Source organism: Heptranchias perlo, chromosome 35 (assembly GCF_035084215.1).
Source record: "Heptranchias perlo isolate sHepPer1 chromosome 35, sHepPer1.hap1, whole genome shotgun sequence".
Lineage (NCBI taxonomy): Eukaryota > Metazoa > Chordata > Chondrichthyes > Hexanchiformes > Hexanchidae > Heptranchias > Heptranchias perlo.
The window spans coordinates 12,623,790-12,645,990 of NC_090359.1; the positions used below are offsets into that span (position 1 = coordinate 12,623,790).

Below are 22,201 nucleotides of genomic sequence, written 5' to 3' on the forward strand. Positions count from 1 at the left end.
TTATGTGAGGAGGGGTGGGATTTTAAAGGAAACTGGGACTGTTTCCCGCACTGGGGGAAACACTCCCAGTTCAAATGGACCTGTTGCAGCTGTCAGCCTGTGGCAGCAGCAAAGGTCCATTTGACAGGTTGGGGGTGGGGGAGACCCTCACCCATTGCAGGAGGCCACTCAGTCACTTGGGACAAAGTTTGGCCTCCACCACCCTCCTCCTGACAACCAAAGTCACCAACTTGCACACTTACCCCGGGGTCCAGAGATATGTACCTACCTTGCGGACCCCCTCAGATGTACATCTTCCGGATGGGGGCCGCCGTAGCTGCAGTCATGACCTCCTCGGAGGGCGAACAGCATCACCAGCCTCACCGTCCACCTCTGACACGTGGAGCTCCACAACAGTGCGCTGTGACACGTCCACCTGTACAGCAGGAGGGAGGGCTACCGCAGAGAGAGATGCGTCGCAGAGGGCACTACCCTCGCCACAGGGTCCACAGACCGAGGCTCAGCTTCCTGGACCTCTCTGAGCAGCAGTGCACACGGAGGCTCAGAGTCACTCGACATGTAGTCGTGGACATCTGCAGCCTCCTTCATGCCAAGCTGCTCCTGGCTGGCCCGAGCACCATCTTCTTACCTGTCGCTGTCAAAGTCACCACTGCCCTCAACAACTTCTCCTCCGCATCCTTCCAGGGTGCAACCGGGGACATCGCTGACGTCTCTCAGCCGTCTGCACAAAAGAGCCCTGCAAATACACCTACACCCACTCTGCAGTGACACAATGGGTGGCATCAGTTGTGGGTCTTCATAGTGATCCTCAGGAAAGGGCATTATTGCACAAACCAGACAAGATTCGCGAAGACATGGCAGCAGTGGTGCCAATATAATCTGTGATGTGAGTTGCTCAGAAATTAAATACAGGTAAACACCATGACAAACCCTCAAACACCCTTGTGCATCCCCTTCATGCTCACGACACGTTTGCCTTACGCTTCCTGCTGCACATATGTGATGCATGCCCTGTGGCTGCAGCACAGGTAGTGGCAGGTTGAGTGAGGCTGACTGTGAAAGAGATGCATGAGAGGGTGAGTATGAGATAGAGCCATGATATTGTATGAGGATTGGGTTGAGTGGTAGTGGCGGGATGAGTACTGGCGAGGTGAGTAGGTGCAGGTAAGATGAGGATGAGGTTTGAGTGGGTATGAGGGGTGATGTGACAGAGTAGTGTTGGCAGTGCAGAAGGAGGTGTGGGGTGGGGGCAGTGATGTGGCAGATGGAGTGTAGGGGAATGAGTAAGTGTACTCACTTTGGCTGACCTACTGAGGTCATTGGAGCGCCTCCTGCACTGTATGCAGGTGGGCGATATGTTGGTGGTGCTGGTGACCTCCTCTGCCACCTCGAGCCAGGCCTTCCTGGTGGCAGAGGCAGGCCGCTTCCTCCCGCCCGTCGGGGGGGCGGGGGGGGGGGGACGATCTCGGTCCTCCCCCTTCACCTCACCCCATGTATTGATACCTGGACTGAGGCATCATTAAACTGGGAGCAGCCTTCCCCCTGGGCTGCTCCATGCTGTAATTTTTTCTATTTGTTGCAGCATGTGTCAGTGGAGGACTGCCCCTTTAAATAGAGCTCCTCCAGCTGACGGATCTGACTGTGCACGCGCAGTCCGCCCGACGGGCAGATCAGCAGTGGGGATCCCGGAAGACCAGGTAAGTGGATCCATTTATGCTACGATCGCGCGGGGAGCTGACTGATTTCACCGGGCGCGTTACCCACGTGCCCGATAGCCCCCCCGCCGAGAATCCGCAGCCCTGGTAACACCGGGCCCAATGTATTTGGATTAGATGTCAATTATCTTCAATCTGTTTTTTTCTGGTTATCAACCCTCCTGTCAGTGGAAACAATTTCTCCTTATTTACTCAAAGGTCAGTTTATTTTTTAAACTTACCTCAGTGTGTCTTGCAGGCTTCTCGACAGGTTCCCCCTGTGGGGTGGCCTCCCTGCTCAGAAGTGGGTTAAATTTCAGGGGTTATGATGTGATCGAGGAGTCCGGCGGGAGACTCGTTAAACGCCAAGATGAGTGGCGTTAAAACGGCCGATTGACGGGAATGGAGCAGGAAATGGAGCTGCTCCATTTTAACTGCTCCTGCGATCAGGGAGAGTTAAAATCACCCTGTTTCACATTGCATGATAGTCCACATGTGCCACTGGAGGGAAAGCTATAACTGCAAGTTATTCTTGCAGGTGTTATGAATGAGTTCGGGTCTATTCGTAACTATTCACCACATTACTAGTCAATGAAACAATGCATTACTTTGCTTTTAAGTCATACTCCATCTAAAACAAGGGTACGTTTTAATATCTGCGTCTGTCTCTCCCATGTCTGTCTGTCTGTCTCTCTCTCCCCGTCTGTCTCTCCCGTGTCTCCGTCTGTGTCTCCTGTCACTCACACATATATTGTGGGGAAAGGCCTGTCGCAATTAAGCCTCAGGCCCTCTCCATCCAAAATAGTGCCATGGTATTTGCCACCTTTTCTGAGGGTGCCTCTGTGTATAAATGTGCCAAGGATCACATGCCAGGCACTGGACTTATGTGGCACATCACCTGTTCTCATTATAATGGACACATTTCAGCTGGCAGAAAGGTACAGGGAGAAATATGTGTTGCTTAATCACCCCTCTGCACCAACAATGTTTCAGTGAGTGATGGGGAGATGGGCTGAGATTTATAAATAGACTTGCAGTACATTCTCTCTCTCTCTCTCTCTGGTGTGTAACAGAAATGAGTCACAGTGACAGGAGCAGAAAACTGCTTGGATAGAGGATCTGACACAACACATTCAAGCTGGCGATGACTGGTGTGGCAGGATTGTAAATTTAAAGGGACATTACCATTTGGCTGGAGAGTTTTTAAGGGAAACGCGACTCCTCGAAGAGTTCACTTCTACCCGCCTGATAAGTTGGCTGTGGTGGACAATTTTCTCCGTGTGGACAATATATTTGCTGAATTGTAAACTACTCCACAGTGATGAACACTGAGCCTCGGTCATTTCTATATCTGAGGCCATTTCTCCCCTTCTCTGGGTCTTCGACCTCCACCATTGCTGGTCTGAATCCAGCCACGAGAAGAGGGTGTAAGAGCAACCTGGGCAATTCTCCCTTGATCTCCCCCCACCACCTGTGGAGAGTCCCTGCCTCCCTGGCCCAGCCTTTGCTTGGTATCTTCCCCAGTGGTAAGGTCGGGTTTAGAAACATGGCAGGTGGGTGAAAACCCGTATCTTACTGCTGGACCGGTCTTTTAAATTCAATTATAATTTTTATCCCTCAACCAACATCACTAAAACAGATGATCTGGTCATTATCACATTGCTGTTTGTGGGACCTTACTGTGTTCAATGTACTGCCGTGTTTCCGACAGTAAAGCAGCAACTAGACTTTAAAAGTACTTAATTGGTAGAGGAACCATCCAGGGAACAGGCTATTTTAGATCTCGTATTGTGTAATGAGACAGGGTTAATTAATAAACTTATAGTAATGGATCCTCTGGGGGAGAGTGAACATAATACGATAGAATTTCATATTCAGTTTGAGAGTGATGTGGTTAAGTCCGAAACTAGGGTCTGAAACAAACAAAGCCAATTATGTAGGTTTGAGGGGCGAGTTGGCTGAGGTAGATTGGGAAATTAGATTAAAAGATATAACGGCAGACAAACAATGGCAAATATTTAAAGAAATGATTCATAATTCTCAACTAATATACATTCCCTTGAGGAATAAAACTCCACGGGAAAAGTGGTACAATTGTGGCTAATTAGAGAATTTAAGGATAATATTAGATGAAAAGCAGAGGCTTACAATGTAGTCAAAAAGCGTAGTTAGCCTGAGGATTGGGAGAGTTTTAGAAATCAGCAAAGGATGACCAAAAATTCATAAAGAGGGAGAAAATTGAATCTGACAGTAAACCAACAAGAAATATAAAAACAGATTGTAAGAGCTTCCACAAGTATGTGAAAAGGAAGAGATGAGTGAAAGTAATCGTGGGTCCCTTAGAGGCAGAGACAGAAGAAATTATAATGGGGATTAAGGAAATGGCAGAGATGTGAAACAAATATTTTGTATCTGTCGTCACAGCAGATGACACAAAAAACATACCGGAAACAGTGGGGAACCAAGGGCCTAATGAGAGTGAGGAACTTAAAGTAATTAATATTAGTAAAGAAAAAGTACTGGAGAAATTAATGGGACTGAAAGCCGAGAAACCCCCTGGACCTGATGGCCGACATCCTCGGGTTTTAAAAGAGGTGACTGCAGAGATAGTGGATGCATTGGTTGTGATCTTACAGAATTCCCCAGATTCTAGAATGGTCCCTGTGGATTGCAAGGCAGCAAATGTAACCGCGCCATTTAAGAAAGGAGTGAGAGAGAAAAGAGGGAACTCTTGGCTAGTTAGCTTGACATCAATAGTTAGGGAAAATGCTGGAATCTATCATTAAGGACGTAGTAACAGGGCACCTAGAAAATCAAAATATGATTAGGCAGAGTCATACGGTTTACTCTTCGAGTCATAGAAAGATTACAGCATGGAAGGAGGCCATTCAGCCCATCCAGTCCATGTCAGCTCTGTGCAAGAGCAATCCAGCTAGTCCCATTCCCCCGCCCTATCCCCGTAGCCCTGAAAATTTTTTACTTTCAACTACTTATCCAGTTCCCTTTTAAAGGCCATGATTGAATCTGCCTCCACCACCCCCTCAGGCAGCGCATTCCAGATCATAACCACTCGCTGTGTAAAAAAGTTTCACATCATATCACCTTCGGTTCTTTTGCCAATCACCTTAAATCTATGCCCTCTGGTTCTTGACCCTTCAGCCAATGGGAACAGTTTCTCTCTGGACCCTTTATGATTTTGAATACCTCTATCAACTCTCCTCTCAACCTTCTCTGTTCCAAAGAGAACAACCCCAGTTTCTCCAGTCTATCCACATAATTAAAGTCTTTCATCCCTGGAATCATTCTAGTAAATCTCTTCTGCACCCTCTCTGAGGCCTTCACATCTTTACTAAAGTGCAGTGCCCAGAACTGGACACAATATTCCAGTTGTGGTCGAACCAGTATTTTATAAAGGTTCATCATGACTTCCTTACTTTTGTACTCTAAGCCTCTATTTATAAAGCCCAGGGCTCATCTGCTTTTTTAACCGCTTTCTCAACCTGCCCTGCCAGCTTCAACGATTTGTGCACAAATACCCCCAGATCTCTCTTTTCCTGTACCCCTTTTAGAATTTTGCCCTCTAGTTTATATTGCCTCTCCTCGTTGCTACCGAAATGTATCACCTCACATTTATCTGGGTTAAATTTCATCTGCCACGTTTCCGCCCATGCCACTAGCCTGTCTATATCCTCTTGAAGTCTATCACTATCCTCTGCACTGTACACTACCCTTCCAAGTCTCGTGTCATCTGCAAATTTGAAAATGTGCCCTGTACATCCGAGTCCAAGTCCTTAATATATATCAAGAAAAGCAGTAGTCCCAGAACCAACTCCTGGGGAACACCACTATGCACCTCCCTCCAGCCCGAAAAACAACCGGTCACCACTACTCTCTGTTTCCTGTCACTTAGCCAATTCTGTGTCCATGTTGTTATTGCCCCCTTTATTCCATGGGCCACAACCTCGATGACAAGCCTACCATGTGGCACTTTATCAAACGCCTTTTGAAAGTCCAAAGACACAAAATAAACCGCATTTCCCTCATCTACCCTCTCTGTTAGGTTAGTTAAACACGATTTGCCTTGAACAAATCCGTGTTGGCTTTCTCTGATCAATCCACACTCGTCGAAGTGACTGTTAATTCTGTCCAGTATTATTGTTTCCAGAAGTTTCCCCACCACCGAGATTAAACTGACTGGCCTGTTATTGCTGGGTTTATCCTTACACTCTTTTTTGAACAAGGGTGTAACATTTGCAATTTTCCAATCCTCTGGCACCACTCCCGTATCCAAGGTTGTTTGGAAGATTATGGCCAGTACCTCTGCAATTTCCCCCCTTACTTCCCTCAGCATCCTCGGGTGCATCCCATCCAGACCAGTTGACTTATCTATTTTAAGTACAGCCAGCCTTTCTAGTACCTCTTCTTTATCAATTTTTAGCCCATCCAGTATTTTAACAATATCTTCCTTTACCGAGACTCTGGCAGCATCTTCTTCCTTGGTAAAGACAGATGCAAAGTATTCATTTAATACCTCAGCCATGCCCACTGCCTCCATGAGTAGATCTCCGTTATGGTCCATAATCAGCCCCACCCCTCCTCGTTTTACCTGTTTACTGTTAACATATCTGTAGAAGACTTTTGGATTCCCTTTTATGTTGGTCGCTAGTCTATTCTCATACTCTCTCTTTGCTCCTCTTATTTCCTTTTCACTTCCCCTCTGAACTTTCTATATTCTGCCTGGTTCTCACTTGTTTTATCAACCTGATACCTGCCATACACCACTTTTTTCCGCTTCGTCTTATTCTCTATCTCCGTTGTCATCCAGGGAGCTCTGGCTTTAGTTGCCCTACCTTTCTCCCTCATTGGAATGTACTTTGTCTGTACCCGAATTATCTCCTCTTTAAAGGCCGCCCACTGTTCAATTACAGTTTTCCCTGCCAATCTATGATTCCAATTAACCCGGGCCAGATCTGTTCTCATCCCACTGAAATTGGCCCTCCTCCAGAAAGGGATGGACTGCAGACAGAGAGATCTAGGGACGGGGCAAAACACGGGGATTGTGTCGAAAATGTGTCCGAGAAATTAAAAGGAGAGCAGGGTCAGGCACAGAGAGAAAGTGGATGGGGACGGAGTGGGAGGGAAGAGAGAGGGTAAAGAGCGATTGATGGGGATGACAGAGAGGGATGAGAAGGAATGGAGAGAGGGAGGGGTAAGGAAACAGAGTAAGGTGGACGCAGAGATGAGAACTCGGTTGGGAGAGAATAGGAGATGGGGAGCAAGGGAGAGGGATGCGGAGCAAGTGAAATGGGACAAGGAGGAAGTGAGAGAAACCAGCATGCAGAGACTGGGCGGCACAAAAGCAGGGGAAACAGGAATAGTGAGAGAGGTCAAGGGACAGACCGACCGTGAGTGAGCAAGTGAAGCAAACAGGCAGGTTGGAGACAGAAAGGGAGACAGACAGGTAGATAGACAGACAGGCCCACAGACAGCTGTGTTCATGCTGCAGGTCAGCCATTCTTTAAGATTATCTCAGCTATTTTGATTCACAGATTATTCATTTTATTGAGATTCAGGGCATTTATTATGTTGAATTGTAGGTGATCTCATTTGCTAAATCAGTTGATCCATTTTCTGTAGCAGATCACGTGCAGCGTCCACAGTAACACTTGGCTCAATTGGTCCCCACCAAAAACACCGTTCCCTCGTCACCGACTCCATCCCTCTCCCCGGTCACTGTCTGAGGCTGAACCAGACCATTCACAACCTTGGTGTCCTATTTGACCCTGAGATGAGTTTCTGACCATATAGCCGCTCCATCACAAAGTCCGCCCACTTCCTCCTCCATAACATCGCCCGTCTCCACACCTGCCTCAGCTCATCTGCTGCTGAAACCCTTATCCATGCCTTTGTTATCTCTCGACTTGACTGTTCCAATACTCTCCTGGCTGGCCTCCCATCTTCCATCCTCCATAAACTTCAGCTCGTCCAAAACTCCCGTATTTTATCTCGCACCAAGTCCCGTTCACCCCATCACCCCTGTGCTCGCTGACCTACATTAGTTCCCAGTCCGGCAACACCTTGATTTTAAAATTCTCATCCTTCTTTTCAAATCTCTCCATGGCCTCGCCCCTGCCTATCTCTGTGACCTCCTCCAGCCCTACAACCCTCCAAGATCTCCACGCTCCTCTAATTCTGGCCTCACGCGCATCGACGATTTTAATCGTTCCACCATTGGCGGCCGTGTCTTCAGCTGCATTGATCCTAAGCTCTGGAATTCCTTCTCTTTCTCTCCTCCTCTAAGACGTCCCTTAAGCCTATCTCTTTGGTCAAGCTTTTGGTCACCTGTCCTAATACCTCCTTATGTGGCTCGGTGTTAAATTCTGATTGATAATCACGCCTGTGAATCACCTGAGGGTGTTTTACTACATTAAAGGCGATATTGGCCAAGGTGCTTACCCAGAGGAAGGGAGGAACCATCACAGGCCGAGTCTCACTGGGCAGCTGTCCGACATCTCCTCGCGGCTGATTAGATTCCAGAATCTGTCACTGGAATACAACAGGACTATTTTTGAGACGATGATTATATTTAATTTGAATATATTTGTCATTAATGGCATTTGATTGATTTACTTTAACATTAAATTGTTCTTTTCTTTCCGCTCTTTACATGGATTAAATTCAGTCACAATATCAGCTGCCAACTCCAGTTTGTGAGGGATATCAAGGACAACACTAAAGGTTTTTACAAGTATATTAAGAGAAAGAAGGTGACTCAGAGTAATGTGGTCCCTTAAAGACAGACGCAGGGGATTATAGTAATTGAAAGGGAGAGAGGGTGAAGAATTTGAAAAATTTGTACAGGAGAACTTTCTTAATTAGTATATTTCTAGCCCAACGAGGAAGGAAGCAGTGCTGGATCGAGTTTTAGTGAATGATGTAAGGCAAGTGGAGTGTATTTCAGTGAGAGAACATCTGGGTAATAGTGATCATAATATAATTAGGTTTAAAGTAATTACAGAAAGGGACAAAGAAAAATCAAAGGTGAAAATATCCAACTGAAAGAGAGCCAATTTCAGTGATTTGAGAAGGGATCGAGCACAGGTGGACTGGAAACAAAGATTGGCCAACAAACAGTAAATGAGCAATGGCAGGTCTTCAAGGTGGAGATAGTTCGGGTATAAACCAAGGATTTTCCCATAAGGAGCAAAGATATGGCATCCAAAGCTCGAGCTCCCTGGATGACAAAGGAAATAGAGCTTAAAATAAAACAGAAAAAGGTTTATGACCACTGTCAGGTACAGAATACAGTACACAACCAGGAGAGTGTGCAGGGGGAAATTGAAAAGGATATAAGAAGGGCAAAGAGAGAATATGAGAAAAGATTAGCAAGTAACATAAATGGGAACCCAAAAACTTTTATAAAAATATAAAAAGTAAAAGGATAAAAGGAATGGTGGGGCCGGTTAGGGATAAAATAGGAAATCTGCTTGTGGAGGCAGAGGGCATGACTGAGGTACTGAATGAGGACTTTGCATCTGTCTTCACAAAAGAAGAGGATGAAGTTAATGTCGCAGTAGAGGAGGAGGGAGTAGAGATATTGGATAGGATCAAAATAGATAGAAAGGAGGTTCGAAATAGGTTGGCATCACTCAAAGTTAACAAGTCCCCCGGTCCAGGTGGGATGCATCCCAGGCTGCTGAGGGAAGCAAGGGTGGTGATAGCAGAAGCTCTGACCACAATCTTTCAATCCTCCTTGGATATGGGAGTGGTGCCAGAGGACTGGAGGATTGGAAATGTTACACCCCTGTTCAAAAAAGGAGAGAGGGATAAAACTGGTAACTACGGGCCAGTCAGTCTAATATCAGTGGTGGGAAAACTACTAGAGACCATTGTCAAGGACAAAATTAATTCTCACTTGGAGAGGCATGGGTTAAGAAGGAACAGCCAGCACGGATTTCTTAAAGGCAAACCATATCTGACTAACCTGATTGAATTCTTCGATGAAGTAACAGAGAGGGTCGATGGAGGTAGTGCAGTCGCTGTTGTATATATGGACTTGCAAAAAGCATTTGATAAAGAATCACATAACAGACTTATTTGGAAAACAGAAGCCCATGGGATTAAAGGAAAAAATTGGTGGAAACTTGGGTACGTAATTGGCTAGGGGAAAGGAAGCAGAGAGCAGTGGTGAACGAATGCTTTTCTGACTGGACAGAAGTATGCAGTGGGGTCCCCCAGGGGTCAGTATTAGGACCATTACTTTTCTTGTTATATCAAAATGACCTGGATTTGGGTTTCGGGAGCACAGTTTCAAAGTTTGCGACTGATACAGGACTTAGCAACGTAGTAAATAGTGAGGAGGATAGTAGCAGATTTCAGGAGGACATAGACAGACTGGTAAAATGGGCAGACACAGGGCAGATGCAATTTAAGACGGACAAGTGTGAAGTGATGCACTTTGGGAGGAACAAAGCGGACAGGCAGTATAATCTAAATGGGACTATTTTGAGGGGAGTGCAAGAACAGAGGGACCTGGGGTACATAGTCACAAATCTTTGAAGGTGGCAGGGCAAATTGATAAGATGGTTAAGAAAGGGTATGGGAAACTTGGCTTTGTAAATAGGGGCATTGAATACAAAAACGAGGAAGTCATGCTGAACCTTTACAAATCACTGGTTAGGCCTCAGCTGGAGTATTGTGGACAACTCTGGGCACCGCACTTTCGGAAGGATGTCAAGGTCATGGAGAGGGTACAGAGGAGGTTTACCAGGATGGTACCAGGGATGAGGGACATCAGTTATGTGGAGAGGTTGGAGAAGCTGGGATTGTTCTCCTTAGAGCCGGGGATAAGGGGAGATTTAATAGAGGTGTTCAAAATCAAGAGGGGTTTTGATAGTTTCTCCCTACTTGCTCGGTTTCCTCTGGCAAGCGGGTCGGTAACCAGAGGTCGTAGATTTAAAATAATTGGCAAAAGAACTAGAGAGGAAATGAGGAGAAGTTTTTCTTCATACAGAGAGTTGTTAAGATCTGAAACGCACTCCCTGAAAGGGTGGTGGAATCAGATTCCATGGGAATTTTGAAAGGGCAATTAGACATATACTTGAAGAGGACTAATATGCAGGGTTATGGGGAAAGAGTTGGAGTGTGGGACTAAATTGGACAGCTCTTTCAAAGGCACGATGAATGGCCTCCTTCTGTTCTGTAAGTTTCTCTGAAAAGTGGGTAAAATAGTGTGAGAGAGGGAATGAGTCTCGGAGAATCTGTGTGAGAGAGGGAGTGAGTCACAGAGAGTCTGTGTGAGAGAGGGAATGAGTCTCGGAGAGTCTGAGAGTGTGTCTCGGAGAGTCTGCATCTGGATGAAGGAGAGTCTGAGAGGTCGAGTGGGAGGGAGATGGAGAGGGAGAAAGGGTTTGTGAGAACGGGCAAGAGAGAATATTGGAGACAGGAAAGAGAAACAGTCTGTGTGCAAGAGAGAGAGGAAAGGGGAAGAGAGCCTGTTTGTGCATGAGAACGAAGGGATAGAAATGTGAGAAGTTGGAGAGAAATGAGAGATTGCATGGATAAAAGGACAGAAAACTGAGAGTTGTGGTTAACAGATGTTTCTTGCACTGGAAGGATTTAAACAGTGGCGATCCCCGGGGTCAGTGTTGGCACCATTGCTTTTCTCAATATCTGTGGATAGAAATGATCTGGACCTGGGTGTAAGGGGCACAATATCAAAATTTGCAGCTGCCACAAAGATAAGGAGTGAGATTAACCATGAAGAGGATTGTCAACAACTTCAGGAGGAGGCAGACAGGTGAGCAGTTTGGGCAGGTAGATGTGAGATGGAATTTAATGGGGAGAGATGTGAGGTGAGAAGAATAAGGAGAGGAAATAGACACTATACTGTAAAACTGTAAAAGGAGTAGAGGAGCAGAGAGATTTAGGGATTCAGATACACAAATCTTTAAAAAAGTGGGAGGACAAGTTGATAAAGCTGTTTTGCAAAAACCCCCATGGGATCCTAGGATTTATAAATAGGGGCATAGATTATAAAAGGAAAGAGTTAATGCTACACCTGGACAAATCATGGGTCAGGCCACAGTCAGAATATTGTGTCCAGTTTTTGGTGCATTACTTCAGTAAGAATGTCGCGGCCATGGAGAGGGGCAGAAGAGATTCACTAAGATGATCCCAAGGATGAGAGTCTTGACATAACTTTTCATGACAGCAGAGAAGTTCAAATAAGATCAGAGAGTGGGGATCAAAATTATGAGGGGGTTTTGATAAAGTAAATGAGGGAAAACTATTTCCACTAGTACGGGTACGGGAGCACAGTGGTTATGTTACTGGACTAGTAATCCTAGAGGCTCGGACTAATATTCCGGAGTCATGAGATCAAATCCACGGCAGCTGGGAAATTTAAATTCAATTAATTAAATAAAATCTGGAATTTAAAAAAAACCTAGTATCAGTGATGGTGGCCATGAAACTACCGGATTGTCGTAAAAACCCATCTGGTTCACTGATGTCCTTTCGGGAAGGAAACCTGCCGTCCTTACCCGGTCTGGCCGAAATGTGACTCCAGACCGACAGCAATGTGGCTGATTCTTAATTGCCCTCTGAAATGGCCTAGCAAGTCACTCAATTGTTCAAGACAGGTGGCACACCACCACCCTCTCAAGGGCAACTGGGAACGGCAATAAATGCTGGCCTTGCCAGCGACGCCCACATCCCAGTTCGTGAGTCGGTAACTGGAGGGCATCAAAGTAAGAGAGTTTGGTTTTCTTTTTGATGTCGAGGGTTGTTAGGACAATGGAATGTCCGACCAGAAACAATGAGGGAAGCAGAATTTAAAAGGGAAGTGAATCAATATCTGAAGAAGAAAAGATGAAAGATCTTGAAAGGCCTTCGATGAGGTACCGCATAGTAGACTCATGACCAAGGTCAGAGCTTGTGGAGTCAGGGGACAGGTAGCAGAATGGATAGCAAGCTGATAACAAAACAGAAAACAGAGAGCAGGGGTTAATGAGAGTCACTCAGACTGACAAAAGGTGGGAAGTGGTGTTCCACAGGGATCAGTGCTGGGAACACTGTTGTTCACCATTTGCATCAACGGTTTGGACTTGGGAATCGGAAGAACAATTTCAAAATTTGCAGACAACACCAAATTGAGGGATATAGTTAATAGTGAAGAGGACTGAGATAAAATACAGGAAGACATTAATAAACTTGCAGAATGGGCATGTAATTGGCAAATGAATTTCAATATAGATAAGTGTGAGGTGGTACAAATTTAGTAGGAAGAATAAGGAGGCCACATACTTCCTGGATAATAAGAGTCTAAATGGGATGGAGGAGCAAAGTGGGGTCTCAGGGTACAGATACACAAATCATTAAATGCAGTGACTCAGGGTCATAAGGCCATAAAAAAGCAAACAAAGCACTGGGATTCATTTCCAGAGGAATAGAATTGAAAAGCAGGGAAGTTATGTTGAACTTGTCTAGCACCTTGGTTAGACCACACTGAGCACTGTGCACAGTTCTGGTCTCCATGTTACAAAAAGGATGTAGAGCCACAGGAGAAGGTGCAAAAAAAATTGACAAGGATGATACCAGAACTGAGAGGTTATAACTATCAGGATAGACTGAACAGGCTGGGGCTCTTTTCTCTCGAAAAGAGAAGGCTGAGGGGTGACCTGATAGAGGTCTTTAAAATTATGAGGGAGTTTGATAGGGTCGACATAGAGATGTTTCCACTTGTGGGGGAGACCAGAACTATGGGCCATGAATGGAAGATAGTCACTGATAAATCTAGTAAGGAATTCAGGAGGAACTTATTTACACAAGGAGTGGTTAGAATGTGGAACTTGCTAACACATGGAGTAGTTGAGGTGAATAGCATAGATGCCTTTAAGGGGAAGCTCGATAAGTACATGAGAGAGAAAGGAACAGAAGGATATACAGATAGGGACAGATGAAGAGAGGTGTGAGAGGGGCTCGTGTGGAGCATAAACACCGGCACAGACCAGTTGAGCCGAATGGCCTGTTTCTGTGCTGTAAATTCTATGTAATTCCAAATAGTCCATAAATACGGAGAATAAAAGTGGGCCCAGCACTGACCCCTGGGGTAACCACTTCCAACCCTTCTCCAATCTCAGCAACTCCCATTAACCCGGACCCTCTGTTTCCGGTCCCCAGACAACTTTCTCCCCGCACTGTTCCATTTCCTTTTAAATGGCCCACCTGAACAGACTGGGCATTACCCCGGGGATCCCCCAATTACCTTCACACCGTTGCTCGCCATGTGTCTGATTTCACTTGACATCCTTCACAGTCTCATCGAAATGTCTTGGTGCCTCCCGGCCGTGTGAACATCCAAAGAGGTTTCCAGTCAGCCTCAAGTATTTTCCAGCAAATTGTTCAAATCCGTTGCGTTTTTCCTCAAAACTCCTGGAAGTTCAGGCATGAATTCTCCTGTGGAAGAAAGTCACATCGTGTTACGGGACGGAAGAATTAACGACCCTTCTGAAGTACTCGGTGTCGGCCTTGGCTCATTTGTCGCACTCTCTCACCTCTAGAATCATAAAGGTTGTGGGTTAAAGCTCCCCCTCCAGAGACCCGAGCACAACATCCAGGTTCACACTCCAGTGCAGTACTGAGGGAATGCTACACTGTCGGAGGTGCCGTCTGTTGCACGAGCCGTTAAACCAGTCCGGCCTCTCAGGTGGATGTAAAAGATCCGACGACACTATTCGAAGAAGAGCAGGGAAGTTCTCCCCGGTGTCCTGGCCAATATTTAATCCTCCACCAACACCTATAAACAGATTATCTGGTCATTTATCACATTGCTGTTTGTGGGATCTTGCTCTGCACAAAATGGCTGCCCACATGACAACAGTGACCTCATTTCCAAAGCCCCCCATTGGCTGCGAGGCTTTGGGGCGTCCTGAGGATGTGACAGGCGCTGGAGAAATGCAAGTTCCCCCTCCCCGGGGCCGCCCTCCGCTCTAATCCCATTGCCCGTCTCTCGGTCCTGTCCCCGGGCTCGGGGACTCTCGGCCGGTCCAGGGCCCTTTAAGAGGGACGCGCCACACTGCGCATGTGCGCCGTTTATTTAAATCAAACCGCGCGATTCAAAGGAAAAGTGACGTCAGTTTCCGTCACAATAAAAACCGCTCGTTCTCAACCGAAAAAACGGAAAGTTTGTCTCGCGACACAACAGGAAGCGGTCGCTGATCCGGCGGGTGATGTGCGCATGTGCGAACATTCTCCCAGAGTGCAGCGCGGCCTGTCTCACAGATGGGGCCTGTTCTCTGCCGCTCTGCATTGTGGGAGATTCGGCCGCCATGACGGGCCCGGGTCACCGAGTTCATCCAATCACAGGTGAAGCTTCCCGGATTGGTGGAACCGACAGAGTGCAGGTGGTCTGTGGAGCGAGAGAATCTCTGAGAAGAGGGGCAGCCAATTGGGGAAATCACAGGAGGTGGTGACCGGTCATAAACCCAATCGGTGAATGACGGATTGAACCAAGGAAAGGAATGAAGAAACTCGACTGGGACCTGTGGGAACAGGCGGACTAATAAATTTAACCCGTGTCCAGTTCAGGTCACCCCATTACAGGAAAGATGGGATTGGACCAGAGAGGGTCCAGAGGAGATTTACAAGGATGGTCCAGGACTGGAGAATTTTAGCTATGAGGAAGGATTGGATCGGCTGGAGTTGTTTTCATTGGAACAGAGGAGGCTGAGGGGGGATTTAATTGAAGTGTATAAAATTATTGGGGGCCACACAGACTGCGTCACTTCAAGAAGGCAGCTCATCACCCCCTTCCCAAGGACAATGAGAGATGGTTAATAAATTCTGCCATTGCCAGCGACGCCCACATCCCATGAACAAATACATAAAGGATATTAAGGTCCTATTTCCCTCAGCAGAGAGGTCAATAACCAGGGGGCATATATTTCAAGTAATTGGTAGAAGGATTGGAGGGGATCTGTGGATAATTTTTTTCACCCAGAGGGTGGTGTGGGTATGGACCTTACTGGCTGAAAGGGTGGTAGAGGCAGAAACCCACATCGCTTTTTAAAAAGTACTTCGATGTGCACTTGAAGTGCCGTCACCGACAAGGCTGCGGACCAAGACCAAGAGTGCGATCAGGCTGGATAGCTCTTTTTCAGCTGGCATAGACACAATGGGCCGAATAGCCTCCTTCTGTGCTGTAAATTTCTATGATTCTATAACTCCTAGTGTCAAATGTGACATGGCAAAAGATACTTGTTCATGATTCAAAAAAAATCTTTACAGAGAGGAAAGAAACAATGTCGAGCTCTGCCTGAAAGTGTTGTTCAGACAGACTCCATGAATTATTTTAAATGGGAGTAGTATGGGGACCTTGGAACAGAGGGGAGAGGAAAGTCACCTGTTTCTGTACTGCAAGATCCTAAGCTTCATTGAGAATGAATTCTTGAAGCATTTCTACATGGTATTTTTTGCAACATTGTAAAAATATCCCAAAGTAGTTCTCCTGGTGACCTGGCCACTTTGTAAAGTCTCCCTGAAATGTTTACATGTAAATCAGACAAGAGTCAGAAGAGGGTAGGATGGACCGACACTGCACTTGAATGTATTGTCATCTATTGAGTGTAAAGTTTCCAAACACTATTTATCAATAGTGTGAGGAAGCTGAGAGTGAAAGTGAGGAGGGGCTGTCTGACTGCAGTTTCCACTGGAAGAAAAATCACCTTCAGTGTGTACAGTGAGCAGAAATGAATTGCTATTGTTAAAAGTTCCCACTAACTTATTGTTATTCTACTTTAACAGAACGAGCCTGGATCTCCTGCTATGTTTAAACACTAAACTTCAGTGATTATAGCTTAAGTAAAATATTACCATGATTTGATTTAAATGGAGGCGTGGTTTCCACCTGCCAAAGAATGTTGTCTGAAGCGAGGGTGTTTACTGCTAACAGCTCCCATCCTGTTTAATAGACCCCCTGAATTTCTGATTTACCAAAAACGAAAACACAGCTCAATAAAGTTCAACATTCTCTTATTAATCGGAAGACCATTTTATGAACAAATTTCAGTATTTCACAAGGCAAGGGTGTCCCAGACATGGATTGTACCCAATTCACTGTAAAGTTATAAAAACACAGCCAGTTTAGCCACCAGGGGACAGAACCTAAAAATTAGAATCAGGACTTTCAGGAGTGAAGTGAAGAGACACTTCTACACGCAAAGAGTGGGAGAAGTTAGGAACACTCTTCCACAAATGGCAGTTGATGCAAGCTCAATTGTTAAATCTATTATCTCAGCTTAAAATTTTGTTAAGCAAAAAGGTAAGGGGTATGACTAAGGCAGGTTTATGGAGTTATGTCACAGATCAACCATGCTCACATTGAATGGTGGACCAGGCTCGAGGGGCTAAATGGACTACTCCTGTTCCGATGACCACCCTTCAAATACAGTGAATGATAAACAATGTAATTTGAAAATAGGACGAACTACTTACAAGACAATCCTGAGGGCCTGTCGTGAGGGGAAGCTGAGGATAAAGAAACTTCAATCTGTGCTCACAAGATGACAGGTGAAATTCAAATCCAACTGAGTTAAATCACAACCACTGGGCTCCCCGTCCCTCGCACTCACTGTGCCTGTACCCAGTGGGCACATCATTGCCCCCTGTGTACATTAACCATTACACTGAACATTTGAAATCTACCTGGAGCCCCACCCCCACTAAACAAGAATCTTTACACCAGGGGCAGAGATCTTCAATCTTGGAGGAGAGTTCCAAGTCCACCAACTTTCAATACTATTGGTGTTTGGACAATTAGCTCCAAAAGGGAAAGTTTATGAGTTTGGAGCCCGTGTGGGATTCGAGTGATCAATGGCCACGGGACACCAAGGGAATGATTGGGCCGTCAACCAGCCAGCACCAGTACCCCAGGCCAGTCCCATTGTCCCTTCAGAGTTCATTGACCTGCACAATGAGGGCCTGGCAAGCCTTCACCCATTGCTGCATCCATCCCTGGACAGGGCCTGGATACACTATTACCAACCATTCTGCCACTACTTACATGGACCCATTAAAACCCATTTCACGAACAGGAGGAACTGTGGAGGAGTGCGGAGTGTTACTAACAGAATTGAGCACTCGTTGCATGCTGATTGGAACCAGATAATGAAAAATGAGCAACCAGCCATTAGAACATACAAGTAGTCACTGCTTTATTGGTCATTTGATAACTAGTTGAACTGGGTTTGCTTGTGTTTCCTGCACAGGAACAAGGCGATCAAAGAAGCAGAGATCAGAGAGACAGCGGTCACAGTCAGGGCCAGGATCAGGACCACCTCAGACTCCACACCTAAAAAGCAACAAGAAACAAATGGTTAGTGAAGGAAATACTGAGGAGAAAATGGAAACTAGCAGTCAACCAACTCACCACCCGGAGACATCTCCTGCATCCTTTGCTCAACCTCATTAAGGGACTCAGTTGCCAGCTCGGTCACATCAAGATCCAGAATGACCAGGGGTCCAAGTGAGGCTTCACCCTCCTACTTCAATTCAGCATCACTCTCTGCAATATCAAACATTCCAGTTAGAGAGGGTAAAGGGTGACCTTCAACATAGAGGATCAATGTCCTACCAGGTCCAGATGCAAGATTCCTCCTTCCTCTGGAATCAGGTCGGAATTCCCTCGTGGCACTACAGCTGCCCAGATGACAACAGGCACACACATCATTGGTCGATTCTTCTAATGGGGTCCAGTTAAACCAGAGAATCAATTTATCAACCATGTTGTCCATCATCCTTTAATACAACACATCCCTGAGTGAGAGAGGGAACTTACATATTCTGGAAAGTACAAGCTTTGTTCATGGAATCTCTCCGATCCACTGCAGCAACTTTCAGGTGACAGGTGATGAAAATCTTAGGGACACATTCAATACAAGTTGTTATTTAGTGACCTCCTCCCAACATGGGGAACCCAATGTTTGGCTTCCTCTTACCAAGGAACGGTCATCTCCAAAGAAGCGGAACGCATCCAGGTCAAACTGGAGTTTGTCCAGCTCACGTTCACCTCTTGGCAACACAAAGGTTGAAAAGGAGTCCTCAGCTTTGCTGTCCAGGAGGCAACTGAAGAAAGATTTAAAAAGGGACAAAGTGAATTAAGTGAACCGATTGAGACAGAACCAGCTGGAGAAAGCAGAGAGCTCCTTACCCATGGTAGTCAATGATGTTGTATCTTGGGGTGGAATCCTTGTCTGGGCTCAATGTAGCTGCACAGCTGTCAATGTAGAGCTTCAAGGGCATGTGGTTGGTCATTGAAACAGAGGCCTCAATGTGAATGAGGTCACCCAGGTAGTAGACAGTCGAGGTGCGCTCTGTAAGCCAGTCATCTGAAGTACAAGAGGACAAGGGTTGGAGACAGTGGGTGTAACTCCCAGTGGGAGAAGACAGAAAAGCACTCCCCATCCACCCATCACATACCGTCCATAAGACGCAGTGAGAATGACAGAAGCCCTTCTCCAGACTTGGTCGAGCTGAATGGGATCCAGGTGGGCTTGATAGGGTCACTGCTCACATTGCCCTTCCTGGAAGGACAGGAGTGTAATTTCAGGACAACTTCAGAGAACTGCATCTGCTGTAGACCTTATTTGCAATAGAGTAAAGATTCTTACCTAAAATAGTGGCACTCAATGGGAATGACTGCTCCATTGGTTCTCACAATGACAGATCCACGAGCATTTGGGGTGTGGTTCAGGTGGGTGGTGTGGACCAGGAAATCTCCAGCCATCTGAAAGACATCAGGTTAAGGAATGAAGAGCTGGTCTCATTGGACAAAAGCTATTTCTGGTCATTTTCCTGCTCTGTTAAGCAGCAGTTTGAGGGGTTTCAGTTGTTCCTCAATGACACATGTTTGAAGCAGCTCCACCATTGGTTGAAGTTGCCTGGAGCAGCCTCTGTTACTCTGCCCAGTCCACCTTCTATTACAGGGGACTTCAGGCCTGCAGTCAGAAACCCCTGAAATGATTGGCACTGCCAGATTTGATGAGCATTCTTTCCCATATAGATTAGAGCTTTCACCTTAAGGGGCTCAAGTTACCCCTGATATGGCGCATAAAACACAACATCACTTTTAAATCTCATCTGTGTCCGTGGAATCAATGGTATTGGCAGGTGTAACAACCAAAAGTGGAGTTCCCCTTTAATACACTGTATCCCAATTATTGTTCCACTTGTTTCATCTTTCAAGGGAAGTCTCAACAGGAACTTCCACACTGAACATTCATTGACCACAAGTTGAGGCAACAGGCCTGAATATCCACAGGAAGGAACGGAAAAGATAAATCAATTGAGGCACAAAAGAACAGAGTGGTTTGGAGAAATGAAGGTGAAGGTTCAAGGTCAATAGAATTGAATCTCAGAGTTAGAGAGCAGCAATGACCCATTTAAGAAAGATGCAGTCCCTCAGTGACAAGTTGAAGTTCTTTTTAAATATAAAGCGAAGATTGACATGTCAACATAAAGAAGTAGTTTCACACAGGGTGATACTTCACAGTGGGCAAAAATGTATACACAGATTTCATTCAGGGATCTCCTCAGTGGCTGGAGTTTCCCACGATGTTAATGAGTTCAGAGTGGGCAGTAATCTACACAGTGAAATTGGAGCAAGAGTTGAGGAATCACATTCCCTGCAATCTGCTGCCACATTCATGGAGCCCATAGTCAAAGAGGACAGTGTGGTTCTGAGAGTAGATCCCAGTTGGCCGACAACCTGCTGTCCCCAGGGTCAGGTCAGCAGCTTTAATCAGGTGCCTGGTTCTAAATAAATCCATGTCTACCCTCACCAGCAGGTTCTGCTCTCCACACTGCACCATCACAGTCTGCAGTGGAGACAGACTTCTCCCCTCAGACACACTGAAATGGGAACCAAAGGGAGGCACAGAGGGAGGGACTCTCTGGGGCACAGGGGTGGGTTTTACTCTTCTCCATGGAAATCTCTGGCCTCTGAACTGTTGCCAAATATCAGAGCAACAAACTACTCCAACTAACACCAGCACTGGGAACAAACCTCTCACTGCAAAATCCCCCATGATACCAAATAACTCAACTATCATTTTACCCACCAACCAGCACCCTTTTTTTTTTTTTCTGGCCCCCCTTTTATAAGAAGGGGGGGGTGGTGTAGGGTGTGCTTAAGTACTAAAAACCAAATAAAACGAAACCAGGCATCAAATTAAAATTTTATTTTCCTCGTCCAGGATGCACTCCAGCCCCTGCAGTGCCCACCGGTCGCGGAAAGCCTCAAGCGTACCGGCAGACACCGCATGCTCCATCTCCAGGGCCACCCGGGCGCGGAGCAACCCGCGGAAGAGAGGCAGACAGGCCGAGCGATCGCCCCCACGGACCGCGAGCATCCTGGACCTGTGGATATCCAGGATGCACTCCAGTTTCGTCCAGTTTTCTGGTGGGTCAGTGGCGGGTGGACTCCCTGCCGGAGGAGCTCAGGCCTTTCGCCTGGAGTACCACGCACCTCCGGTACCTGGGAGTCTCCCTCGGCCTTGCCGAGGAAGCCTGGCCGGCGAACTGGGAAGAGCTGGAGGCCAAGGTCGCCGCTCGCCTGGCGCGCTGGACAGGACTGCTCCGAGTGTTATCCTACAGGGGTCGAGTGCTGGTCATAAACCAGCTAGTGGCCGCCATGTTGTGGTACCGGTTGGTCACTTTGACCCCACCCCCCGAGTTTGTCGCCAAGATTCAGAGGAAGTTCGTCGACTTCTTCTGGGCCAGAGGGATACACTGGGTCGCTGCCGCGGTCCTGAGTCTCCCGCTTAGGGAGGGCGGTCAGGGGCTGGTGTGCGTCCGCACCCAGGTGGCAACTTTCCGCCTTCGGACGCTGCGGCGATACCTGTACGTTGAGCGTCCTCTTAGATGGCGTGCGCTGGCGACGTATTTTTTCCGCCAGCTGCACGGCCTGAACTACGACACGCAGCTCCTGTTCGTCTCGCTGGTGGGCGGCCGCACGTCTTTGCAGGAGCTGCCTGTCTTTTACCAGGATCTGCTCAGGGTCTGGAACATGGTCGCCTCCGGTCGGAGCTCTCGCCCGTCAGGGGTAGCGGCCGTCCTGCAGGAGCCGCTGCTCGGGAATCCGTTCCTCCGCGATATCGGCTTCGGCCACTCGCGGCTGTCGGTGCGGAGGGCCGTGGCCGGTCGGGTGACCAGAGTCAGGGACGTCCTGGATGGCGGTGGGTCGGGTTGGTTGGAGCCGTGGGTGCTCGCCGCCCGGATGTCCTCGTGGCGTGCCGGGGACGCGGCCATCGCCATCCATGCGTTGAAATCGGCGCTCGGCCCTGACTCCACTCGGGATGTGGAGGCGGCTCAGGCGTGCGGAGCCATCCCGTCCGACCTGACCCCCGTTCGGACGGAGTTCCTCCTCGGCGCCAAACCCCGGAACGTCCCTCGGGGGGCCGCGCCTCACAACTTGAGCCGTCTCTCGGAAATTCCCTCTGTGCCGTTTC

The 22,201-nt window shown here is 47.1% G+C and overlaps 2 protein-coding genes and 1 long non-coding RNA gene across 3 annotated transcripts in view; all 3 read right to left on the reverse strand.

The window, feature by feature from the left end:
• Positions 1-8,156: 8,156 nt before the first annotated feature.
• LOC137302069 (uncharacterized) lies at positions 8,157-14,773 on the reverse strand. Its single transcript, XR_010958414.1, has 3 exons — positions 14,252-14,773; positions 13,963-14,153; positions 8,157-8,240 (listed from the first exon to the last, which is right to left on the reverse strand). It is a non-coding gene; the product is annotated as an uncharacterized lncRNA (long non-coding RNA).
• A 3,462-nt stretch (positions 14,774-18,235) lies between these two features.
• LOC137302074 (zona pellucida sperm-binding protein 3-like) overlaps positions 18,236-22,201 on the reverse strand; it is a 243,342-nt gene continuing 239,376 nt past the window's right edge. Inside the window, exon 6 of the mRNA XM_067971762.1 lies at positions 18,236-18,258. Coding sequence (XP_067827863.1) covers positions 18,236-18,258 — 23 coding nt within the window. The remainder of the gene's footprint in view (positions 18,259-22,201) is intronic.
• On the reverse strand, positions 18,326-20,641 carry LOC137301960 (zona pellucida sperm-binding protein 3-like; the record flags this gene model as incomplete). The annotated part of the gene is made up of 7 exons (XM_067971678.1): positions 20,386-20,641; positions 19,364-19,487; positions 19,173-19,276; positions 18,904-19,081; positions 18,692-18,818; positions 18,534-18,611; positions 18,326-18,448 (listed from the first exon to the last, which is right to left on the reverse strand). Coding segments are annotated over exons 1-7 (912 nt in total), but the record flags the coding sequence as incomplete, so codon positions are not given.